The 23,643-nt window shown below is 38.2% G+C and overlaps 1 protein-coding gene across 1 annotated transcript; it reads left to right on the top strand.

Annotated features, from left to right (window-relative positions):
- LOC109233675 lies at positions 7,740-8,138 on the top strand. Its single transcript, XM_019399546.1, has one exon. The coding sequence runs from the start codon at positions 7,740-7,742 to the stop codon at positions 8,136-8,138; it is 399 nt and encodes a 132-aa protein (XP_019255091.1).

Below are 23,643 nucleotides of genomic sequence, written 5' to 3'. Positions count from 1 at the left end.
TTTGATATTATTTGGTGTGGTTTGAGGCTTCGAGTAAGTCCATGTTATGTTTTAGGATTGGTTGGTGTGATTGGACGGGGTCCCGAGAGCCTCGGGTGTACGGCTACAATTGTTAGAATGTTCCTGTTACTGTGAATAAGAATATTCTGTTGAATATTCCCCCACGTTGTACTTTTTTAGAGTTCTCTAGGAATATCCCTTATAAATAAGAAGAGACAGGAAACAAAAAAGGGGATTCAGAGCCTTTGTGGAAAAACATCTTGTAAAGAGTTGACTATCTGAAATATACAAAAAGATTGTTTGGTTCCATCACATAACATTCCTCCTTAGCTCACAAGATCCAAGAATACATTATCCACTTCACGTGTCTGTTGTCACGTGTTGTAGTCAGAGGAAGGAATCATCCATCTCATCCAACCTTTGGGCGACAAATTCCTTCTTATTACATTTAATGCCATTTATCACAGTTATTGCATGTTTCCATCCTCATATTAATTGTTAGTCATAGAGCATTAACTCAGCATTTGTCAACTTGAACATGGACTCGTACTGCCTAGGTTGATTAATTTCGGATCTAGAATTTATTACTTTTAACTTGGATTCACCCCTCATCTCTTTATTAAATTGGTTTAACTAAAAGGGTTCAAACTTTTTGGTCAAACAATTTGGCGCCGTCTGTGGAGAGGTCCAAGTTAAAAAGTTTAGTTTCTTCTAGATCTAAAAAAACCAACAAAAGCTCCCCTTTTTTCTTGTTTGCACAAGCTAACAATGGCAGGAAAATGAGAGGAAAGACTGAAAACAATGATGGGTGTCGCTACCAATCTCATAGGCACCATCAACGAGATGTACAGGGAAGGCGAGGAGGCTGCGACGCCGAGCGCCTCACCCAGGCAAAGTGATTTACCCCCTCCTCATGGGAGTGTAACCGCTTCACATGAGAAGGGGGACTCCACGTCCACGACGGAAGAAGCGTCGCCCGCAGTGAGAAAGTTATTAGAAGCGTGACTGACAAGCACCCTACGCAGTATACTTGACAAACCCGCTCAAGGGGCGAGTAGGAGCACCATGCGAGTTGACACCCCAATAACCATCAACGAGCAACACGCTCCTCCCCCAACAGGTAACCCTCACACCGTTGTTGATGCAGGTAATGACGCCCTCGTAGTTGTTCTAAGAAAATAGAAAAAACGGAGAATGAGAATAAAGCTCCGCTACCAGATGAGGGAGCACCAAGAAAGAGTTAATAAGATACCAGGCGCCCCGAAACTCCTGCCAAAACGACACAGTATTTTTGATAAATTGTTCTTCTTTCCTTCTTGTTCTTAGTCAATATTATCTACTCATTTTTCTTACACAGATCACATGGTTATCAGCTCATGTGAGAAACAACAGACCAAGAAAAACTATATTAGGATTTCTCTTTGTAGCCATTATGTACCATATCCGATTAGAAAGGAATAGCAAATTCAGTCAGAAACCACAAAATTACAAGATAGATAGTGAGGGAAATAGTCTTGTAGTTGCATATTGTAGGACAAAAAAAGTATAAAATGGTCTAAATGTCTAGATAGACTCAAGAGTTATCCAATTGTGTAGGAGTACTCTACTAAAGTAGTCCATTTTGTTAGAGTTTTCTATGGGTCTGTTTGATGATCTAGCTCAGGAGTTGTACATACTTTACATATGGTTAAATATAATTTTCGTGTGACGGAAAACCANTATATTATATGCCATATTGGTATCATATGGTAGTTTGAACATTATTTTGGTTGTTTTAGCTGCATTTTAAGTGAATTTTATTATGAAAATATTTATATGAACATGATTTGTAGTGTTTGAATTTTTGTGTGCCAATGGACATAAATTATGTGTATTATGTAATAATTTTTATAGTTATAGGCAATTGTTGGAACGACCCCATACAACTATATATCCTGTTAGTATACGGAATGAGCAAGTTGTTTTGCGAATATTTAGCTTGCAATACGAGCATGTAATTTTCTCATACTTTTATTGCGTCCTTTAATGTTTTGGTACAGTAGTATAGTCGCAGATAGTTGTAGCAATATTCTAGAACAATCATATGCTCTGTTGGTATACATATATACCATATTGGTATCACATGGTACTAGAAGTCTTTTTTGCTACTTATACTTTTATTGCATTTTTCAATATTTTATTATCATTTTTATTTTAACTAGTATATATGGAGATTTGGTTGCCGTAGATTATATTTTCTTGCTCTATAACTGGTTGTATTACTGCTAATGGTAGAGTGTGTAATGATATTTGTAAGGAAGGAGATCAAGGTTTGCATGGCAATCACGTGTTGATTCTTAGAATCTGATTATGTAATTTATGGTGCTTAGCAGTAGTCAGTGTGATATTCAGTGAATTAGATCAAGTGACAACTGATATTATTTCAGTTTGATAATTAAATTTAAAAAATGAGAAAGAAAAAAAACAAAAGGTATATTGTACTAGTTATATTAAAAAAAAAGGTGAACAAATATTTACAATATCAGTTATTTTCTTATTGTATAAAAAAAGAATAATAAAAATAGTGAAAACAGTAAATGAAATTAGATTATGAAGAGAAAAAGAATATAAAAAAAAGAAGTTAAATGAAATTAAAAAAGGAAAAAAGAAAAAAAATAAGAAGAAAACGAGAAAAAAAAGGAGAAAAGAAAGACTAAAAGAAAAAAGAAAAGAAGCATAGAAATAAAAAAGAATTGGAGAAAAAAGAAAAACTTTCCCACAAAAACTACTATGGGTAGGAAATGTAATTAGTTTGATGGGTAGGAAAACAAATGGGTAGACAAGGGTAAATAGTTTTATTTTTGTGGGTAACTGTGTCATTCTCCCAATAGAAATAGAGGTGGGCTTGGACTTAAATATTTTGGTATTTCGGTATACCGGAATATCAAAAATTCAATACTGTGTACCGACCGAAATACCAAAATACCGCAATATATGTACCGAAGTATACCGAAATACCGAAATACCGGATACCGAAATACCAAATTAATTCGGTTCGGTTCGGTTCGGAATTCGGTTTTTCGGATTTTATGCCCACCCCTATCGCTAGTTGTCACGACCCAAGTTCTCCCTCCGTGAACTGTCGTGACGGCACCTAGTCCCTACGACTAGGTAAGCCTAACAATTTGCAGAAAAAGGAAAATAAAATACGAAACTAGCAAAATACGAATAATATAATAGAGAAGTTTAAGAATGCCGCTCGGCATATATAATTTCACCCTCTCAAACTGAACACAAGGCACTCCCAAAATCCGAAATCTCATGAAATCACAAGCTATGGAAAACTACATAGTGTTCTAACTCCAGAATGTCTAATCAAAAGTAAATACAGGAAGTCTAAAGCTAAAGGGAAGAATAGAGAGGGACTCCTGGATCTGCGGACGCGGCAAATATACCTCAAAGTCTCTGATATCGACTGTCTCACTGATAGAACGGTTGAGCAGCAGAACCTGGATCTGCACACGAAAAACATGTGCAGGAAAGGGCATGAGTACACACGGCGGTACCCAGTAAGTACCAAGCCTAACCTCGGTCGAGTAGTGACGAGGAAGGTCAGGTCCTTACTGGTTATATATATATATATATATATATATATATATATATATATATATATATATATATATATAACAAGGTAAGCAGTATGAAATGAAGCAATATGATTAAAGTACTAACAGTCGATAAAGAATAAAAAAACACAGAAAGAATATAACTCGGTACACAGAGATAGCAACAGGGCGATGTATCAGGATATCGTCCCGTAGTCCCAAATGTAAATATGCAAGGGGATCTACCGCAATATCGATCCGTAGTCCCAAAGTAAATATCTAGTACAGGGGAATGTACCGGGTGTCGTCCCGTAGTCCCAAATATAAATGTGTAGGGGGATTTACCGGAATGCCGATCCGTAGTCCCAAAGTAAATATCCAGTACAGGGGAATCTACCAGGTGTCGTCCCGTAGTCCCAAATATAAATGTGTAGAGGGATCTACCGGAATACCGATCCGTAGTCCCAAAGTAAACATGTAGGGGGATCTACCGGAATACCAATCTGTAGTCCCAAAGTAAACACACAACAGTCTCAAGAAAGAATTTACAGTTCTATTCAAGTTCATACCAAGAAAAACTGAGATTTCTATTCTAAACGTGCTGCACAGAATTCAAGTAAATAGTTTAAGAAGATAGTACAGTTAAGTCACTTAAGCATGCTTTCCTAAGCAAAACAGTAGGCTTTAAATACAAGTAGTGTTCAACAAAAAGGAACCACATATATTTACTTAATGAAAATGGGGGTTTTCAACAATTAGCACGTGTACGCACTCGTCACCTCACGTACACAACACTCATATAACAACAGTACCAAAATCCTAAGGGGAGTTCTCCCACACAAGGTTAGGCAAGCCACTTACCTCGAACCAGCTCAAAATTAATCCGAAATCACGCTCTTTCCCTGAGTATCCAACTCCGAGTGGCCCAAATCTAATCAAATAAATTTCATAATATAAATATAACTACAAACAACGAATTTAGCTAAAGGAATTGAAGCTAAGGTAAGAAAATGGAAAAACGCCCAAAAATCCTCCCTGGGCCCACGTCTTGGAATCGGGTAAAAGTTACGGATTATGAACACCCATTCACTCACGAGCACACTCGAACAAAAATCACCAAAATCCGATGCCAAAATCTCACTCAAAACTCGGATTTTCAATTGGGGAACTTTTCCCCCAAATCCCCATTCTTCCACTCAAATTCTTAGATTAAATGTGTAAAACAACAATAGATTGATGAAATATAAACGAAATAGGGTTAGGTCATTACCCACTGATTTCCTCTTCAAAACCCTCTCAAAATCGCCTTCTCCCGAGCTAAAAATCAAATTTGATGTTATGAACTTCAAACCCTTGAAATTTCTATATCTGCCCAGCGATTACCGCATCTGCGGTTCATGGGGCCGCACCTGCGCCTTGGGCTCTGCATTTGCGGAATTTCATTAACTCCACGCTCACCGCACCTACGCTCCCTTCTCCGCAGATGCGGTCCGCTTCTGCAGTCGTTGAGCCGCATCTGCGGTCACTGGCCCTTGAGCTCCAGACCGCACCTACGACCTTTTGCCTCGCTTCTACGGGCCGCACCTGCGGGCTCCTCACCGCAGGTGCAAAAATACCAGAAGCAGCAACTTCAGATTTTTGCCTAAGTCCAAATTCACTTCCGTTAAGCATCCGAAACTCACCCGAGGCCCTCGGGACCTTAACCAAACATACCAACCAATCCTAAAACATCATACGAACTTAATCCAACCCTCTAATCAAATCAAACAACACTAAAACCACGAATCACCCTCCAATCCAAGCCTAATGAACTTGAAATCTCAAGAATTCTACAACCGATGCCGAAACCAACCAAACCATGCCCGATCAACCCCAAATTTTGCACACAAGTCACATTCAACACTACGAAGCTATTCCAACTTTCGGAATCAGATTCCGACCCCGATATCAAAATTTCACTATCGATCTGGAAACTTCAAAAATTCAACTTTTCGGCATTTCAAGCCTAAATAAGCTACGAACCTCCAAAACACAATCCGAACATGCCCCTAAGCCCGAAATCACCCAAGGGAGCTAACAGAGTCGACGTAAATCCATTCCGAGGCCGTCTACACATTGTTTCGACTACGGTCCAAATTCTAAAGCTTATGCTCTCATTTAGGGACTAAGTGTCCCAAAAACACTCCGAAACTCAAACGAAACTTCCCGGCAACTCACAATAGCAGAAACAAACACGAGGAAAGCAGTTAATAGGGGATCGGGGCATTAATTCTCAAAACGACCGGCCGGGTCATTACAACCTTTGAGAAAGTCCACTAGGACATCTAAACCTCACATATGGCTCACAGATTATGTCCACTCTTCTATCACCCCCTACCCAATCTCTGCCTCCTTATCTTATTCTTCCCTTTCTTCTTCATATCAAGCCTACCTGATAGCCCTTTCCTCTATCATTGAACCTGCATCCTTTGAGCAAGCTGCCAAGGATAGCAACTGGATTCAGGCTATGAAGCTTTAGATTGAGGCCGTCACTGACAATCATACATGGGAAGTGGTGGATTTGGCTGTAGGAAAAACACCTATTGGATGTAAATAGGTGTATAAGGTGAAGTATGAGGCACATGGTAGTGTTGAAAGGTATAAGGCCAGATTGGTGGCCAAGGGTTTTGCCCAACACGAGGGTCTGGATTACCATGACACCTTATCTCCTGTAGTAAAGATGGTAACTGTCAAAAAAAATCATCACTAGTAATTTATGCTACTATAATTTTTCTATTTAAAAGTTTTAGAAGATATACGTTTCAAGAAAATGCTTATTCTCTTTTTTAGTCCGCCGTGTCAATAAAAAATTTCAAGTGGATGAGACAAATGTTTATTCTCTCTTGAATTGCACAAAATTAAAACTGTAACAGTAGTGCTTCAGTTGATTGTACTGGATCGTTTCGCTGTATATATTTGGATAAATTGTATTGATTGTCGTCGTTTTATGGTGTTATGCACCGACCATATAAAAAATAACTTACAATACTTCAAAGAAAAAGATACGAGGTAGAATTATTATATAAAATGTAAGGTAAAGAATAAAATAAGATTATCTAATAGAATAAGGAAAGGCAAGATAAGAAAAAAAGATAAGAAAACGATGCGACTACACCAAATCGATCGTTATATGAAGTGACATTTTTTAATTGTTATGTAACGATACAATACAATAAAATTTAATTAACAATCAAAATAAATATTATATTCAAATTAATAATACGACACGTAACAACCATCCAAACAAGCTGGAAGTACAAACTACCAGCCTCCTTCCCCACCGAAACTCGAACTTTTCTCCAGCATTTACTACATCAAGTTTTTAAAACAAATAAATAGTGTTAACCTTAATGCTTACATGGATTTAATTGCTTGCCTCTTATAGTGTTTTTAGTTTTTTGAAACTCTTCCAACGATCTAACAATTAACAAACTATTAGTATAAATTAAAGTCTCCGTGTTTGAATAATTTCAAACAAATGAAACACTATAAATAAATAAAAGAGCAATCTGGTACACAATGCGTTCCACGTTCAATCATGATCCGGAGAAGAGCTGCACATTAAAAGGTGTAATGTAGACAACGTACCCAAATCCAAGCATTAGTGACTGCTTCCACGACTCGAACCGGTGAGTTATAGACAACTGGAACACTATAAGAGAGGAAAAATATTAAATACTACTATTAAGTATCAAGGTCAAATTTTCTTTCTTTCTAACTACCATCATTCTGAAAACCTGGTGTAATAACATTAATGCTCCAGCAACCAACAACTTGTATTTGCTTATGCAGAAAAAACGTCATAGTGGATTAATTAGGCTTTTATCTTTAACCATCATCATTAAGTGCAAATGCAAAAAAAAAAGGATAAAAAGTAAGTGTGAATAGATTTAAAACAATCTTATTCAAGTACGTCAATAGCAAAACTCAAAACCAAAACAAGAAAAGTATACTAACGAGTAGAAAAGAACAAAAGATACGTAACTACTAACACTGAGAATTTAATCCTTTGAACTCCAATCCGTCTATATAAACAGCTTACTAGTGTAAGCCAATATTCATTACTCTTCTCTATTTCTTTTCTATTTTACATCAAAGAAAAGAAAAGAAAAGAAAATGGCTTCTACATTTAAGTTGATTGTTAGTGTTGTCACTTTGCTTTGTTTAATTCACTTTTCCAGTATTTGTAATGCTAAAAGGATGCTTAGGGAGTCTAAGATAGGAAAGGAAAATGAGAAGTTATTTAAGGAGAAAAAGGATGATTCAGCTTCTCCTTCTCCAGATTCAACAAACATTGGTGGATTTCCTTTCCCATTCAATTTTCCACCATTTTCTGATGGAATTCCAAATATACCCTTCAATTTTCCATTTCCTGACTTTGGATCATCAGGAGGATTGCCTGGTTTTGGAATTCCTGGTACTGGCGGTAGTGGTACTGGTGATAATAACCCATTTACTTTTCCAATCCCTGGAGTTCCTAATGTTGCTGTTCCACCCCCAGCTTCCGTCCCTTAATTTCCTATACAAGTTTCTCTCTGTTATTATCAGTTTAATTTTGTAAGAGGAAGGAAATCAAGGAGTAAGTTTTAGAGCCATAGGCTCAAATGAATATCTCTTGTCCTTGTTTCTGATGTAATTAATTAGAAAATGGGAAATGACATAGATGTCAAGTAAAAAAGAACTCGGTACTCTGCTACAATTATTTTCCTTTTCTTTCCCTCTTTCTCTCTTTCGTGTGATATAATAGTACTTAAAATATCTTTATATCTTTTTTTTTTTGTTGGTATAATTATGTGATCTATAGAATCAACTGACTTGACTATCGAGATTCAGGTCGTGTAAGGCCTATCGGAAGGGAGACAACTTCCAACTATGAATTCTTCATTTCTAGGAATTGAAATCGAAGACTTCTTGTTAAGGGTGAAGGGATAGAAGGGATCTTATCTATCTCACCACATCTCTTGGAATTATTGTTGAGGGGTATAAAAGAGTTGCTTTCTTTTTGGACGTGGGTGGATGTATGACTAGAAAGATTTTATGCATTTGATAGGTTATCAGCGTTTAACCACGTATTGTCTCATAAATAAATAGAAGAATTAACTAAGATAACCGGTTGGACTTGAGATTGAACAAATAAGATGAAGCGTTAAGAAAAGATTTGAAGACTAGCAAGGCATCACTGCTTTAGGGTATATATGGGCCGGCAAGTAATTAAACCACTGATCTAAGAAAAATGAGCTTAATAAAGCATTTCATAATCAAACTTAATATTTTCAGAACAGAAATCAAATGTGCTAATCCTTTTACCAGTCCCAAATAGCATTTATAGAAAAAAGTTCCAAAATTTCACACACAAACATTACATTTCCTTCTTTAGAATAAAGTATTGCGTGCGTTGTAAATCAAGAATCCTGGTTCTCTTATGACCTTGGGATGTGAAATGATGGTGCTGCGTCTTACTTAGGGATGACAATGGGGTGGTGCAAGTGCAGGGTGGAACAGGGTGGATTTGTACGTTGGCGGGGCGATGGGGGTTTGAGAATTTGCGATTGCGGGGCAGGTTCAATTTTTAAATTAAAAAAAATAATGCGGGGTGGGGCAGGGCGGGGCGGATTCAATTTTTAAATTAAAAAAAATAATGCGGGGCGGGGCGGGGCGCGGGTGGGCATTTAATTTTTTAAACTAATAGACAGAAAGGCTAAATATTAATACTCTAGTCCAAATTCTCTCTCTCTCTCTCTCTCTCTCTCTCTCTCTCTCTCTCTCTCTCTTACGCTTCATCTTTAAGTAATATCTAATAAAGGAGTATGAAGGGTTTCTGCAGTATTTGCATAAACCCTTGAAAGCTCAACCCAGAATTGGTATGAAAATTAGCATTGCATTGATTAAATAACCATTCTGAACAATGATTTTCTTGGCTAAAATTCCAAAAGTCTGTCTTGTTCCCTTTTTCATTAATTTACCTTTTTTCTCACTGTGTTTTTGGATATTAGCAATTGTCTAAAGTGGAAATGCTAGTAGTATATGTTTTAATTGATCTTATTACCATGTTAATATGATTAGAGAATTGCTATTTCGTTAAAACTTTAATTGTTGGTATGAATTCCATCCAAGAAAAGAAAGATGATGTCCTTCTCAAAAAAATAAAAAATAAATAAATAAATAAAAAGAAAAGAAAAAAAAAGATGACGTATAATTGAGGAAATTTTATCTGGTCATACTTGCTCGGTTTGCTGCATTTACTAACTTGCTCTGGGTGCTTTCTTCGTTTTGGCAAGCACCAGCAATTCTTTTATATATAGAACAGTCTGTTCATATTAAACAAAACTATAAGCTGCAAGTTCCTGGTTTTGCTTCTTTAGATTTGTGAAACCATGATAAAGTTTCTCACAATCGCCTCGGTTCTTGTTCTGTTAGCCTCCATAAATCGTGTGGAGGTTGGCCAACAACTGCTTGTTGTCAGCCGTCTGCAGCATGGACGAGCACTAGATGTTATTGTTCACCTTACTACTCTTAACTGTCTACATTTCTCCCATTCTCCTTTAACTTTGTGGCCAGCAGATGTGTTACTATTAGCCTTCAAATAACATGTTTTTTATCTGCCTTTTCTCATGACAAATATAACTATACAAAGGAACTTATGATGTGCTGGTTTTGCGATTGTGTTATGTAGAATTTAAAATACAGTGACAGTGTAAAAGATGATTCGAGGTAACTGTCCATAAAAGTGGATTTAGTAACCTTAAAAATAAGGTATGTTGCCTGTTAAAAAGGATAAAATACACTACTGGTGCAAAATTTCTTGCAGATAAGTTAAATCCATGTTATATGTATATATATGTTAAAAGCTTTTGCATACATTGTCATTGTTGCTTGTAAATTTGACGTTTTATGAATGAATCTGTATTTTGCAGCATGCACGAGCAAATGCAAGAAAGCTTGCTGTGACTGCAACATACGGGTGATTCCTCCCGTCTGCACCAAGTGCCGACTGATGGTTTCACAGGTTAAAAGGAGTCATTTTACTCTTTATCATGGGATATGTGTAAAAGATCTGTGAAAGATCTTTGCTTCTTTTTTAGTAATATACGTGTGATTTCTGAGTTATTGTTGGTGAAGAACGTTACTGATTATTATTGAGAACAAAAAATTTTCTGCAGCATTATGAGCTCCAATCTGGCCATAACTTTTTCTATTATTCGACTATTTTCTGTTAGCATTATCAGGTAATTCTCACTTAGATCCCCTCAGGTTTGGGGAAGTGGCACTTAGCTCCTTGTGGTTTGAATATGGCAGATTAGCCCCTTACTGTTGATCAAGATTATAGTTTGAAAAATTGGACAAAAGCTAGGAGCCATCTACTTGACTATAAGCATGAAAGACGTACTAACTTCCATTTACATCTTCTTTCCTTATGAAATTATGTTTCCATCAGTTTAGGCAGAGATGAGCAATCAAGAAAATTCAGAGGAATGCACATTTTGTTGCACATTCCTTCACATGCTGTAAGCCTGTAACTAGTACAAGGCACCCACTGTGTGCTTGTTTGTTAGCTTTTTGACCGTTCTTCCAGTTGGCATGGAAATGAAATGGAGCACTAGCTTTAGTTATTAAATTGGGTAAACAAAAAAAAGAGGACAAGAAAACTTCTGAATTTTGGCGAGGAACCGATTAATGAGGCTTGTTCTTTTCAAGAACTGTGAAGAACAGACACAGGAGAGAAAACTGAAGAGTTCATCCAACTAGCAGAAACTGAAACTTTTAAGTTGAGTAAGTTTCACAGGTAAACATTCGTATGTCTTTTTTCTATTCATTGGAGTGGAGTTTAATCTGCACTTTTTTGAATGAAAAGCAGTGACATTAAGCGCCTCCAGATATTAAAATTAACATTGCATTGATCAAATGGCCATACTGGTTTTGACTGATGATTTTCTTTGCTAAAAACTCCAAGAGTCTGTCTTGTTCTCCTTTTCATTAGTTTACTTTTTAATACACTTTTCTCTGGATATAAGCAATTGTTTGAAGTGGACTATAACGACTCGACCGATCTTTACGAGCATTGCCATTTCGTTCGGTGGTTTGAGGTCTCAAATAACTTCATTTGATGTATTACGACTTGCGTGCATGGTTGGTTTGGTTTCGGGAAGATTTCGGAGTGATTCGGAACACATTAGTTCCTAGTTTAGAAAAGCTTAAATTACAAGTGTTGACCAGTTTAACTTTTATGTATTTGATCTCGGATCAGAGTTTTGAAGGTCCCGTTAGGTCCAGATGGTGATTTAGACTTAGGCATATGTCCGGATTCAGAGTCGAAGGTTCCTAGGTTGATTTGGCTCTAATTGGCGAATGTTGGAAGTTTGAAGGTTTAGAAGATCATAGGTTTGACCCATGTTTAGAAGCTTAAGTTACAAGTTATGACTTGTGTGTAAATTTGAGGTCATTCCGAGTTGTTTAGGCATGTTTGACGTAAGTTTGGAATTCGAAAATTTGGATTAGTTCATTAAGTTTGAGTTGGTGTGAGATTCGTAGTTTTGATATTATTTGGTGTGGTTTGAGGCTTCGAGTAAGTCCATGTTATGTTTTAGGATTGGTTGGTGTGATTGGACGGGGTCCCGAGAGCCTCGGGTGTACGGCTACAATTGTTAGAATGTTCCTGTTACTGTGAATAAGAATATTCTGTTGAATATTCCCCCACGTTGTACTTTTTTAGAGTTCTCTAGGAATATCCCTTATAAATAAGAAGAGACAGGAAACAAAAAAGGGGATTCAGAGCCTTTGTGGAAAAACATCTTGTAAAGAGTTGACTATCTGAAATATACAAAAAGATTGTTTGGTTCCATCACATAACATTCCTCCTTAGCTCACAAGATCCAAGAATACATTATCCACTTCACGTGTCTGTTGTCACGTGTTGTAGTCAGAGGAAGGAATCATCCATCTCATCCAACCTTTGGGCGACAAATTCCTTCTTATTACATTTAATGCCATTTATCACAGTTATTGCATGTTTCCATCCTCATATTAATTGTTAGTCATAGAGCATTAACTCAGCATTTGTCAACTTGAACATGGACTCGTACTGCCTAGGTTGATTAATTTCGGATCTAGAATTTATTACTTTTAACTTGGATTCACCCCTCATCTCTTTATTAAATTGGTTTAACTAAAAGGGTTCAAACTTTTTGGTCAAACAATTTGGCGCCGTCTGTGGAGAGGTCCAAGTTAAAAAGTTTAGTTTCTTCTAGATCTAAAAAAACCAACAAAAGCTCCCCTTTTTTCTTGTTTGCACAAGCTAACAATGGCAGGAAAATGAGAGGAAAGACTGAAAACAATGATGGGTGTCGCTACCAATCTCATAGGCACCATCAACGAGATGTACAGGGAAGGCGAGGAGGCTGCGACGCCGAGCGCCTCACCCAGGCAAAGTGATTTACCCCCTCCTCATGGGAGTGTAACCGCTTCACATGAGAAGGGGGACTCCACGTCCACGACGGAAGAAGCGTCGCCCGCAGTGAGAAAGTTATTAGAAGCGTGACTGACAAGCACCCTACGCAGTATACTTGACAAACCCGCTCAAGGGGCGAGTAGGAGCACCATGCGAGTTGACACCCCAATAACCATCAACGAGCAACACGCTCCTCCCCCAACAGGTAACCCTCACACCGTTGTTGATGCAGGTAATGACGCCCTCGTAGTTGTTCTAAGAAAATAGAAAAAACGGAGAATGAGAATAAAGCTCCGCTACCAGATGAGGGAGCACCAAGAAAGAGTTAATAAGATACCAGGCGCCCCGAAACTCCTGCCAAAACGTGATTTTGGCCGGTTCATGGAACAACCATACAGCGAAGAGCAGCCCCACATGCCATACCCAAAACTTTCAAAATGCCACCATATCTGAAAATATATGATGGCACAACGGACCCTGAAGACCATATCATTCATTACGTCATGGCGATAAAAGGCAACAACCTCTCGAAAGAGCAGGTGTCGTCGGTGCTGCTGAAGAAGTTTGGCCAAACCCTACAAGAGGAGCCTTAACATGGTACTCACAATTGCCAGCACGTTCCATAATGACGTTCGAAGAAATGACCGACAAGTTCGTCACCGCCCATGCCAGGGCCAAGAAAGCAGAAGCGAGAGTGAATGACATATTCGCCGTCAAACAATCGCTCGACAAAGGGCTCAGGGACTTCCTCGCCCGGTTCAACAGAGTGAGATGAGCCTGCCGAATGTGTCAGAAGGGATGGCGGTAGCGGCCTTTCAAAACAGGTCAAGGGCGACCAGAAAATTATTAAGCAGACTCATGAAATACCTCCCACCACTTGGGAAGAAATTCACAACGCTTACTGTGCCGAGGTCAGGGCAGATGAAGACGACCTCAATGGTCCGACCCATTGGCTAACGGCAGTCCAGATGGAATCGAGGAAAGATCGTCGGAATGACAGCCGAAGAGATCAAGCAGGCCCAGGCCTCAATCAAGAAAGGCACCAACCGTACAACAAAGCGACCATCCCTCCATCCCCCCGCCAAGCCGAAGGGCTTTCCGGCCACAAACGGTAACTCACCGAAACGAAAGAGGTATGCCTCCACTATTATCTGCTCACAATTTTTGAGTGTCTCCTTCAGAAATAGTTTACTCCCTGGAGAAGCTTGATCCCAAGGTGAAATGGCCACAAAAGATGAAGTCGGACCCAAATTCTAGAAAGTCGAATGCCCTCTGCGAGTTTCATCAGGAACGAGGCCACAAGACCGAGGATTGCATAGCCCTACGGCAAGAAGTAGTGAACATGTTCCACCAAGGACATTTAAGGGAGTTGATAAGCGACCGCCAATTTCGCCCGTGGACGAGAACCACATCAAGGCCCCCCAAAGCCACCCTCCCCCGCCCGCACCATCCAACTGATCGTCGGCGGAGGCTATGAAGCAACAATCAACCATGTGAAATTCACCACCACACACAAATTGAAGCGGTCGATCACCTATGAACGGTATGATGACCTTTCCTCATTTCGACGCTCTTGTTATTACCTTATGAATTTCAGATACTGACGTAAAAAGAATCATGGTAGACGACGGGAGCGGCGCATGTATTATCCACCCTCGAGTTCTCACAAAAATTAAACTCGAGGATAAGATAGTGCCACGCTGCATAACACTAATAGGTTTTAACAATGCAGTTGAACGAACATCGGGAGAGATGATTTTGCCCGTTCTGGCCGGGGCGTCGCCCTGGAAACAACATTCCATGTCATGAACCAAGACACAGCCTGCAACGCCATTATAGGACAATCCTAGATACACGCCATGAGGGCCATCCCGTCCAGTTTAAATCAGGTCATCAAGTTCCCTACCTTATGGGGAATATTCAGCATCCGCGGTGAGCAACGCACAGCTCAAGAATGCTACCGCATCGCCCAAGATTGCACATACGCTCAATAGTTAGGAGAGGAAGGCTCGGGAGCATAGCAATTACCGAAGTCGGGGGCCGAGTCCGGCCAACAAACAAACGTCATCAGAGACCCTGACGCCGTGGAATCCACCGGGTCGACAGTGGAAGACCTCAATCCCGTCAAACTGAACGAAAGCGACCACAACAAAAAAGCCTACATCGGTCACAAACTCATAGAACCAGGTAAATTCCATTAATTTTTAACTGACAATGCCGATCTGTTTTCTTTCTCCCGTGTAGATATGCCAAGTATCCCGAAAGACATTGCAACACACAAGCTAAATGTCGACCCACTCTACCCGCCGGTACGACAAATCAAAAGAAAGTTCAATGCTGCAATCAACGAGGCTGTCCACGAAGAGGTGGAGAAATTGCTCGCCAACGGTTCCATTCGAGAGTCAAAATACCCCCAATGGGTCGCTAACGTGGTCATGGTAAAAAAGAAAAACGAGAAATGGCGCGTGTGCATAGACTTCACAGACCTAAACTAGGCCTTCCCGAAAGACTCCTTCCCGTTGCCTCACATCGATCAACTCATCGACGCAACAGCACGACACGAGCTATTAAGCTTCTTGGATGCCTATTCAGGCTACAACCAAATCCTCATGAGAGAATACTATTTCTGAAAGTTTACAACCTTTCAGAACAGTCACTTAAAAACGGGAGAGAAATTTAAATAAAAATTCGGTGAGAAAGTGAATCTGGTCGCGCACGAATTCGGTTCGGGTTGGATAATTAGCTAATTTAATTAATATTTTATTAAATAAGTAAAGAAATTTTGTCCCAAAAAGATTAATCAATCATTCGATCTTTGATCAATAAAAATCTAAATCCAAATCCGAAGTCGAAGCCGAAGCCGAAGCCGAAGCCGAGCCGAGTGAGCGACGACGACGACAGTGCGAGGCTTGCCTTCTTCTTAACTATTTAAAAGCTAGAAGAAGAGAAATTGTATATATACTCATCAAAAGTCTTTTCTTCCTCAAATATGGGACAATGTCTTTCATTTTCCCTCCATTTTCTATTGACTCTTTATTTTAAGCTAACCAAGCTTAAATCTAACAATCCTCCACACGAATGGGGAATGGCTATAAGACAAAGGAATGCACGGACGAGTGTATGATTTATATGCAAGAATTAATTACATCTGGATAAGTAGGTTTCTCTTTGAACTTTTCGTAGTGAACTTATATCGGATATACTCGGTCAATCGGTAGATCTGATATCTTTGAACCGTCAAGCTTTGTTGTATACCTAGACAACATAAGTCACACAATCAACCTTACCCATCTGTGGTTCTCACGGTTGTGTTCGTTTCATCCATGAACACTGCCTGGTTTCAATGAGTGCTTAGAGAATGGGCCTTTACTTTCATCCCCTTGAAGAGGCTTACACTTTACACTCACATAGGTGATTTCTAAACGTGTAATCCTATAGACACACTATCTCGTCATATCCTGCCAGACTTAGCAAATCATTAAAAAACTTTAAGCTTTATTGACTCATCAAAAAACCTTAATGATTTACCTCGATTTCTGAACATTGTTCTCATCACGAGAATGGGTTGAGTTATTTGACGATGTTGAACCGTCATTCATAACTTTTTTTGATCTTTTTGAACCTAGCTCTTGGGATCTCCACTCTGCTAGGTAGAGTTATCGCCATGATGACTTGTTCTAGGCCTTAACCCCACTCCCTTTTGGGATCTCCAGTCTGCTAGGTAGAGTTACCGCCATGATGACTTGTCCTAGGCCTTAACCCCATTCCCTTTGATGATCTTTCAACTGCCTCGTTAGATAGGCCTTTTGTAAGTGGATCCGACACATTATCTTTTGACTTCATGTATTCAATAGTGATAACACCACTAGAGAGTAGTTGTCTAACAGTATTGTGTCTCCGTCGTATGTGACGAGATTTTCCGTTATACATAACGCTCCCTGCTCTCCCTAATGCCGCTTGACTATAACAATGTATACATATAGGTGCCAAAGGTTTGGTCCGAAATAGAATATCTTCCAAGAAATTCCGAAGCCATTCAGCTTCTTCACTGACCTTATCTAAAGCTATGAGTTCAAATTCCATTGTAGAACGGCGATGCACGTTTGTTTGGATGATTTCCAAGACACTGCTCCACCCCTAATTGTGAAAACATATCCACTCGTGGATTTAACTTGAGATGATCTGGTGATCCAATTTGCATCACTATATTCCTCAATCATGGAAGGGGTATTTGTTATAATGCAAAGCATAATTTTGGGTACGTTTCAGATACCCCAAAATTCGTTTCATTTCCATGCAATGTATTTGATTGGGATTACATGTAACTCTATTTGCAAATACCACATGCTATATCGGGTCGCGTACAATTCATGATGTACATCAAACTTCCCAATACTCTTGCATAGTCCAGTTGTGAGTCACTTTCACCTTCATTCTTTTGAGGTGCATAACTCACGTCAATTGAAGTCTTGGCAATTTTGAAATCCAAATACTTGAACTTGTCAAGTACTTTTTCAATATAGTGAGACTGATAATGCTAGGCCTTGTAGAGTCTTGTGAATTCTGATTCCTAAGAATACATTAGCAATTCCTATGTCTTTCATGTCGAATTTGCTAAGCCAACATGTGCTTAGTAGCATTTATATCTGCCATAATTTTTGCTCATTATCAACATATAAACAAACAATGACTTCATGAACTAGAGTGTTTTTAATGTAAGCATATTTGTCACACTCATTGATTTTAAACACACTTGCCAACATCGTTTAATCAAATTTGGCATGCTATTGTTTGGGGTGCTTGTTTAAGTCCATAAAGCGACTTAACTAATTTGCACACTTTCTTTTCTTTACCCGTAACCACAAAACCCTTAGGTTGTTCCATGTAAATCACTTCCTCCAATTCTCCATTTAATAAAGACGTTTTGACATCCATTTGATGGATTTCAAGATCATACACGGCCGCCAGTGCCACTAACACCCTAATAGATGTTATCCTCGTTACTGGCGAGTAAGTGTCAAAGTAATTAAGGTATTTCTTTTGTCTATAACCTTTTACAACAAGTCTTGCCTTATATTTGTCAATAGTGCCATCAGCTTTCATTTTCCGTTTAAAGATCCATTTCGAACCTAAAGGCTTATTTTCTGGAGGAAGATCAACCAATTCCCATGTATGGTTATCCATAATTGATTGAATTTTACAATTGACTGCCTCTTTCCAAAATGCTGAATAAGAAGATGACATAGCTACTTTGAAAGTTTGAGGCTCATTTTCAAGCAAGAATGTCACAAAATCTAGTCCAAAGGAAGTAGATGTTCTTTGACGTTTGCTACGCCTTGGATCTTCTTCACTTGGAGTATTTTCCTTTGGTTCTTCTCATGGTCGTTTAGGTCTTTCACTTAATGACTCGCATTCAGTTTTATACGGATAGATGCTTTCAAAGAATTCAGCATTATCTGATTCAATTACCGTATTAACATAAATTTTGGGATTATCAGATTTATGAACCAAAAACTGACATGCTTTACTGTTTGTACCATATCCAATGAAAACTCAATCCATAATTTTTGGTCCGATTTTTACCCTTTTGGGTAAAGATACTTGTACCTTTGCTACCCTCACATTTTGAAATATTTCAAGTTGGTTTTCTTCCTTTCCATTTTTCATATGGAATAGATTGCGTTTTGCTGTGGGGTACTCTATTGAGTATTCGGTTAGCTGTAAGGATAGCTTCTGTAACACCCCGTACATTCAGACTAGGTGTAGATATGTTAAATGGGTATTAATCGGATTATTTTAGACATATGAAGTCCTAGCGGGATGATTATGGGTAAAAATAGTTGTTTTAAAATCAAGATGAAGAATGAAGTTCATAAGATTCGATAAAATCTACGAAGTTTACAAAAAGTCACTTTTGCAGAAGGTTTAGTGAAAAACGTGTAAGGTATTTGGGAAAAAGAAAACGAGAAAGTTGTAGGACATTGAAATATCTTTCCAAGGATATATTATGGAGCCCGAACGAATCTCTGTGCAAAAATTTATGCGCGTTCTGCAGAACAGTATGCGATATGCGCGCCCCGAGCGCGGCCGCGCTCCTGAGGCAGTGTTACTACCATTTTGCGCGGTCAGGTGCGTGGTCAGGCCTACCAAGTGTGCGGGGGCGCTCATGGGGGGGGGGGGGCATTTTAAAGCCCTACTTCGTCCCCCACAGCCCCAAAACACAAAAACTTGCTCTAGAAAGGGGAACTCTCAAAAACCTAACTCCTTAAAGGTCCCTCCACCATCCAAGGTAAGTTCTAATGGTGATTCTAAGTTAATTTCAATTTTCCAACATCTTATTAACATGGGTAAACCCTCCATATCTTTAGATATTCCATTAGGACATCATTGTTGAGAGAAGGAACCCTAGAACTCGAATTCAAGAAGATTGAACGTCAAAAGGTAATATATTCACCCTCTAATTGATTATAGCGTTGGATTAATGATTGTAGACTACAAGTTCATGAGATATGAGTTGATGAGTTTGAAAGAAAAGCATGAACAATTATAGGTTTGGCTTGTTGATTGTTGATTATTGGTTAAGGGTATTGTTTATCTTATGGGTGAAGAAGAATGACAGTGATTATAAGAAATTTGAGATTTTAGAATTTATCTAGGATCAAGAGAATGGCTTGTTGAGCGTAGAAACACCATTAATAAGGACCATGAAGCTTTATGTCACCAAGTGTTTGAGAAAATATTTAAGTGACTAAAACATGAGAATAATTGTTAATATGGAATCCCTTTGACTTGTATTGATATAGATTAAAGTTGAAAGGGTTGGCGAATGTTGTATTACGCTCAAGAGCAAGAAGTTAAGGTATGTGAAGCTAACTCTCTATGTTTGGGAATGTTAGTGATTCTCCCTACACTATGTTTCTTTTACCACGTTATCAATTGCCTCAGAAATATAGTTAAACCTAGTTCCTTGAATAGTTGCATAACTTCTATTCTCTAGCTTCATAACTCGTTCATGACTTTCATTATGAACGTTGTGAGCTCAGTTCGTATTCAATATAGACTTGGGTTTGATGTCCCTGAGTCTCAATATAGCTTACTCAGCATGTCATAAACAGTTGAAGTTTCAGTGTTCATAATCAGTTCAAGAATACATGTCTCAGTCTAGTCCTATTCAGTATTTCAATATTATGTAACTCATTCTGATTCAGCATTCAAGTATCATGTAACTCAGTATGGTTCAGTATTTCAGCATCATGTATTTCAGTATGATTCTTAGTTCCTAAATGTTGAACACCTGTATTTGGGCCTGAGGCCGCAGTTTATGTTTTATGCATCTTTGGGCCTGAGGCCGCAGTTATGTATACGTATACTTGGGCCCGAGGCCACAGTTTATTTATAGGGCCTGAGGTCGCAGTTTATTTATTCAAATAAACAGGTTGTTCATCATTCAGAAGAGGGAGTATTCATATGCTTACTTCCTTTGTTCAGTTCAGTTATCAGCTATCATTTCAGTTATCAGTTGTCATTTCAGTTATCAATTATCAGTTCAGTTATCAGTTATCAATTATCATTTTAGTTTCAATTTCAATAGTTATCATTTCAGTTATCAATTATAAATTCTCAGTTATCAGCTTGGTTTCAGTTTCGGCATATATAATTCTTTCTTTCAGTTGCCTTACATACCAGTGCAATTGAAATGTACTGACGTCCCTTTTGCCCGGGGCCTGCATCTCACTATGCAGGTAATGATTTACAGGTTGATGATTCAGGGCGCTAGGATTCTCGTACCAGCTACTTGGTGATCCCTAGTTCTTCCGGGGCATTATCATTAACGTACAGTCTTCAGTATTTTTAGACAGTCAGTGTTTTTAGTACTTCATTAGAGGCTTCATAGACTAGAGTAACAGTTAGACAGAGTCTCAGGCTTTTCATGTTAAGCAATGTTGGCTACATATATGTTTTAGACTTATTTCAGTATTTCCGCACTTAGATTTATATCATCCAGACTTTCAGTATATCAGCATGTGTCAGTTTATCTTCCGCATCAGTATGTTATGATATCACGTGTTGATTCTACTAGCCAGTTGGTTCGCTCGGTCACATGTAGTTAGGCACCAAGTGCTGTGTTACGTCCAGGCCCAGGTTCGGGGCGTGACAGCTCCCCCCCACAAACTCTGCGTTAATACGGAACTTATTAATAAATAATTCGTCATTTCCTTTAATGTCCAATTTTTTCTTTCCGTAATTCCATTGAATTGAGGTGTGTAGGGGCTAGTATTTTTATGGCTAATTCCATATTCCGAAATATTTATGCAAACGGAGATTCATATTCTCCTCCCTATCACTTCTAATCATTTTGATCTTTTTATTCAATTGATTCTCCACTTCATTTTTGTATTTCTTAAATACTTCAATTGCTTCATCCTTACTATTAAGCAAATAAACATAACAATATCAAGTGCAATCGTCAATAAAAGTTATAAAATATTTTTTTCCACCTCAAGATGGTGCCGACTTCATATCACAAATATCAGTATGAATTAAATCTAAAGGATTTTAATTCCGTTCAACAGACTTATAAGGATGTTTTACAAACTTTGATTCAATATATATTTGTTATTTTGATTTATTCATCAAATTTAGGCAATATTTTAAATTAATTAACTTTTGCAAGGTTTTGTAATTGACATGTCGTAAACGAATATGCCATAAATCATTTGACTCCGATAAAGAAGAAGAAGTTGAAATTTTATTCATATTGTCAACAACCATTACATTGAGTTTGAAAAGGCCCTCTGTGAGGTAATACATTTCATTCTTGCTTATAACAACTTTGTCAGATACAAATACACGTTTGAATCCATTCATAACAAGTAAGGAAGTGCAAACTAAATCTTCCTAATAATAGGAACATAAAGAACGTTGTTGAGCATTAACACCTTGCCGGAAGTCATCTTAAGGAATATCTTCCCATAACCTTCAATCTTGGTTGTTGCAGTATTTCCCACGGAAAGCTTTTCTTCGGGACCAGCAGTAGAGTAAGTCGCAAATGTTTCTTTGACAGCACAAACATGTCGAGTGGCTCCAGAGCCAATCTACCACTCCTTTGGATTTCCAACTAGGTTGCATTTCGAAAATATTGCACACAAATCATCAATGTCATCATTCTTCTCCATTATGTTGGCATGTCCCTTTTTCTTATCCTTTTTCGGGAGATGACAATCAGGGGCTTTGTGACCAGTTTTCCCAAAATTGTAGCATTTGTCCTTGAATTTCTTTTTGTTCTGCTCCTTAGTCTGTCCAAAAGACCTCTTCCTCTTCTTACTTTTTAGAGCAATCTCCTCAACGATATTAGCTCCCATAATCGTTTTCCACGAGACTTCTTCTCGGCTGTTTTGTTGTCTTCCTCAATCTTGAGACGAATCACAAGATCTTCCAACTTCATTTCTTTGCGCTTGTGCTTAAGATAGTTTTTAAAATCTCTCCACGAATGAGGCAATTTTTTCAATCATTACAGCCACTTGAAATGCTCCATTCACGATCATACCTTCATTAATAAGGTTGTGAAAAATAAACTAAAGTTCTTGAACTTGGGTTCCAACGATTTTGCTATCTATCATTTTATAGTCTAGAAATTTGGCAACCACAAACTTCTTCAAGCATGCATCTTCAGTCTTGTACTTCTTCTCAAGTGCGTCCCATAATTCTTTCGAAGTATTCATAGCACTGCAGACATTGTAAAAGTCATCCTCCAAAGCACTTAGGATATAGCCTTTACAAAGAAAATCTGCCTATTTCCATGCCTCAACAATCATAAATTTCTCATTGTCCGGCATGTCCGCGGCAGGCACTGGAGGTTCTTCACTGCTGAACTTCTGCATACCAAGTGTGTTAAGCCAGAAGAACACCCTTTGCTGCCATCCTTTGAAGTTGGCTCCAGAAAATTTCCCCAGTTTCTCGGCCGATGGAACAACAGTTCGGCTTGAAGAAGTTGTCGTCGTTGCCGCAACAGTCGTAGAAGGATTTACATTATCAATTGCCATTTCTCAGTGTCAATAATAAAAGAGTTCAATTAATGGCGAAAAATAGAATAGTAAACAATACTGAAATTAAGGATAAACAGTACGTTTAATAAATAAAACCGAAGTTTTTATATACTGTTTCACAAAAAATGATAAAATTTTTATGTTCTCAAATCGTTTCTGAATTTTAATACTCGGATGAAGTTGTTATATCTTCAAATCAGAATAGAAAAATTTAGAAGGAGTAGAAAATCACACAGGTTTTAATCTCCAAAACCAGAATACAAATTACAAATAAAAATAATTTTTTTAAGACTGTTAGTAAATCTGTATTACTATAACGAAACAGTAAACTTTCTGAAACAGAAAACAGAAACAGAAAGTTATCAGCAACAGAATGTCAAAATAATATCTAAAAAAATAATTTCGGAATAAATCGAGCCCACTGAATGCATAATGTGTCCTTAAGGAAATTATTCCCCTCAAGTACTCGAGGTGCTGGAATATTATCCTCCCAAATAGAACGATTTAACTCACCGGTGTATTGGTACCA

This window comes from Nicotiana attenuata, chromosome 10 (assembly GCF_001879085.1).
Source record: "Nicotiana attenuata strain UT chromosome 10, NIATTr2, whole genome shotgun sequence".
Classification (NCBI taxonomy): domain Eukaryota; kingdom Viridiplantae; phylum Streptophyta; class Magnoliopsida; order Solanales; family Solanaceae; genus Nicotiana; species Nicotiana attenuata.
This window is presented reverse-complemented; position numbering and strand designations above follow the sequence as displayed.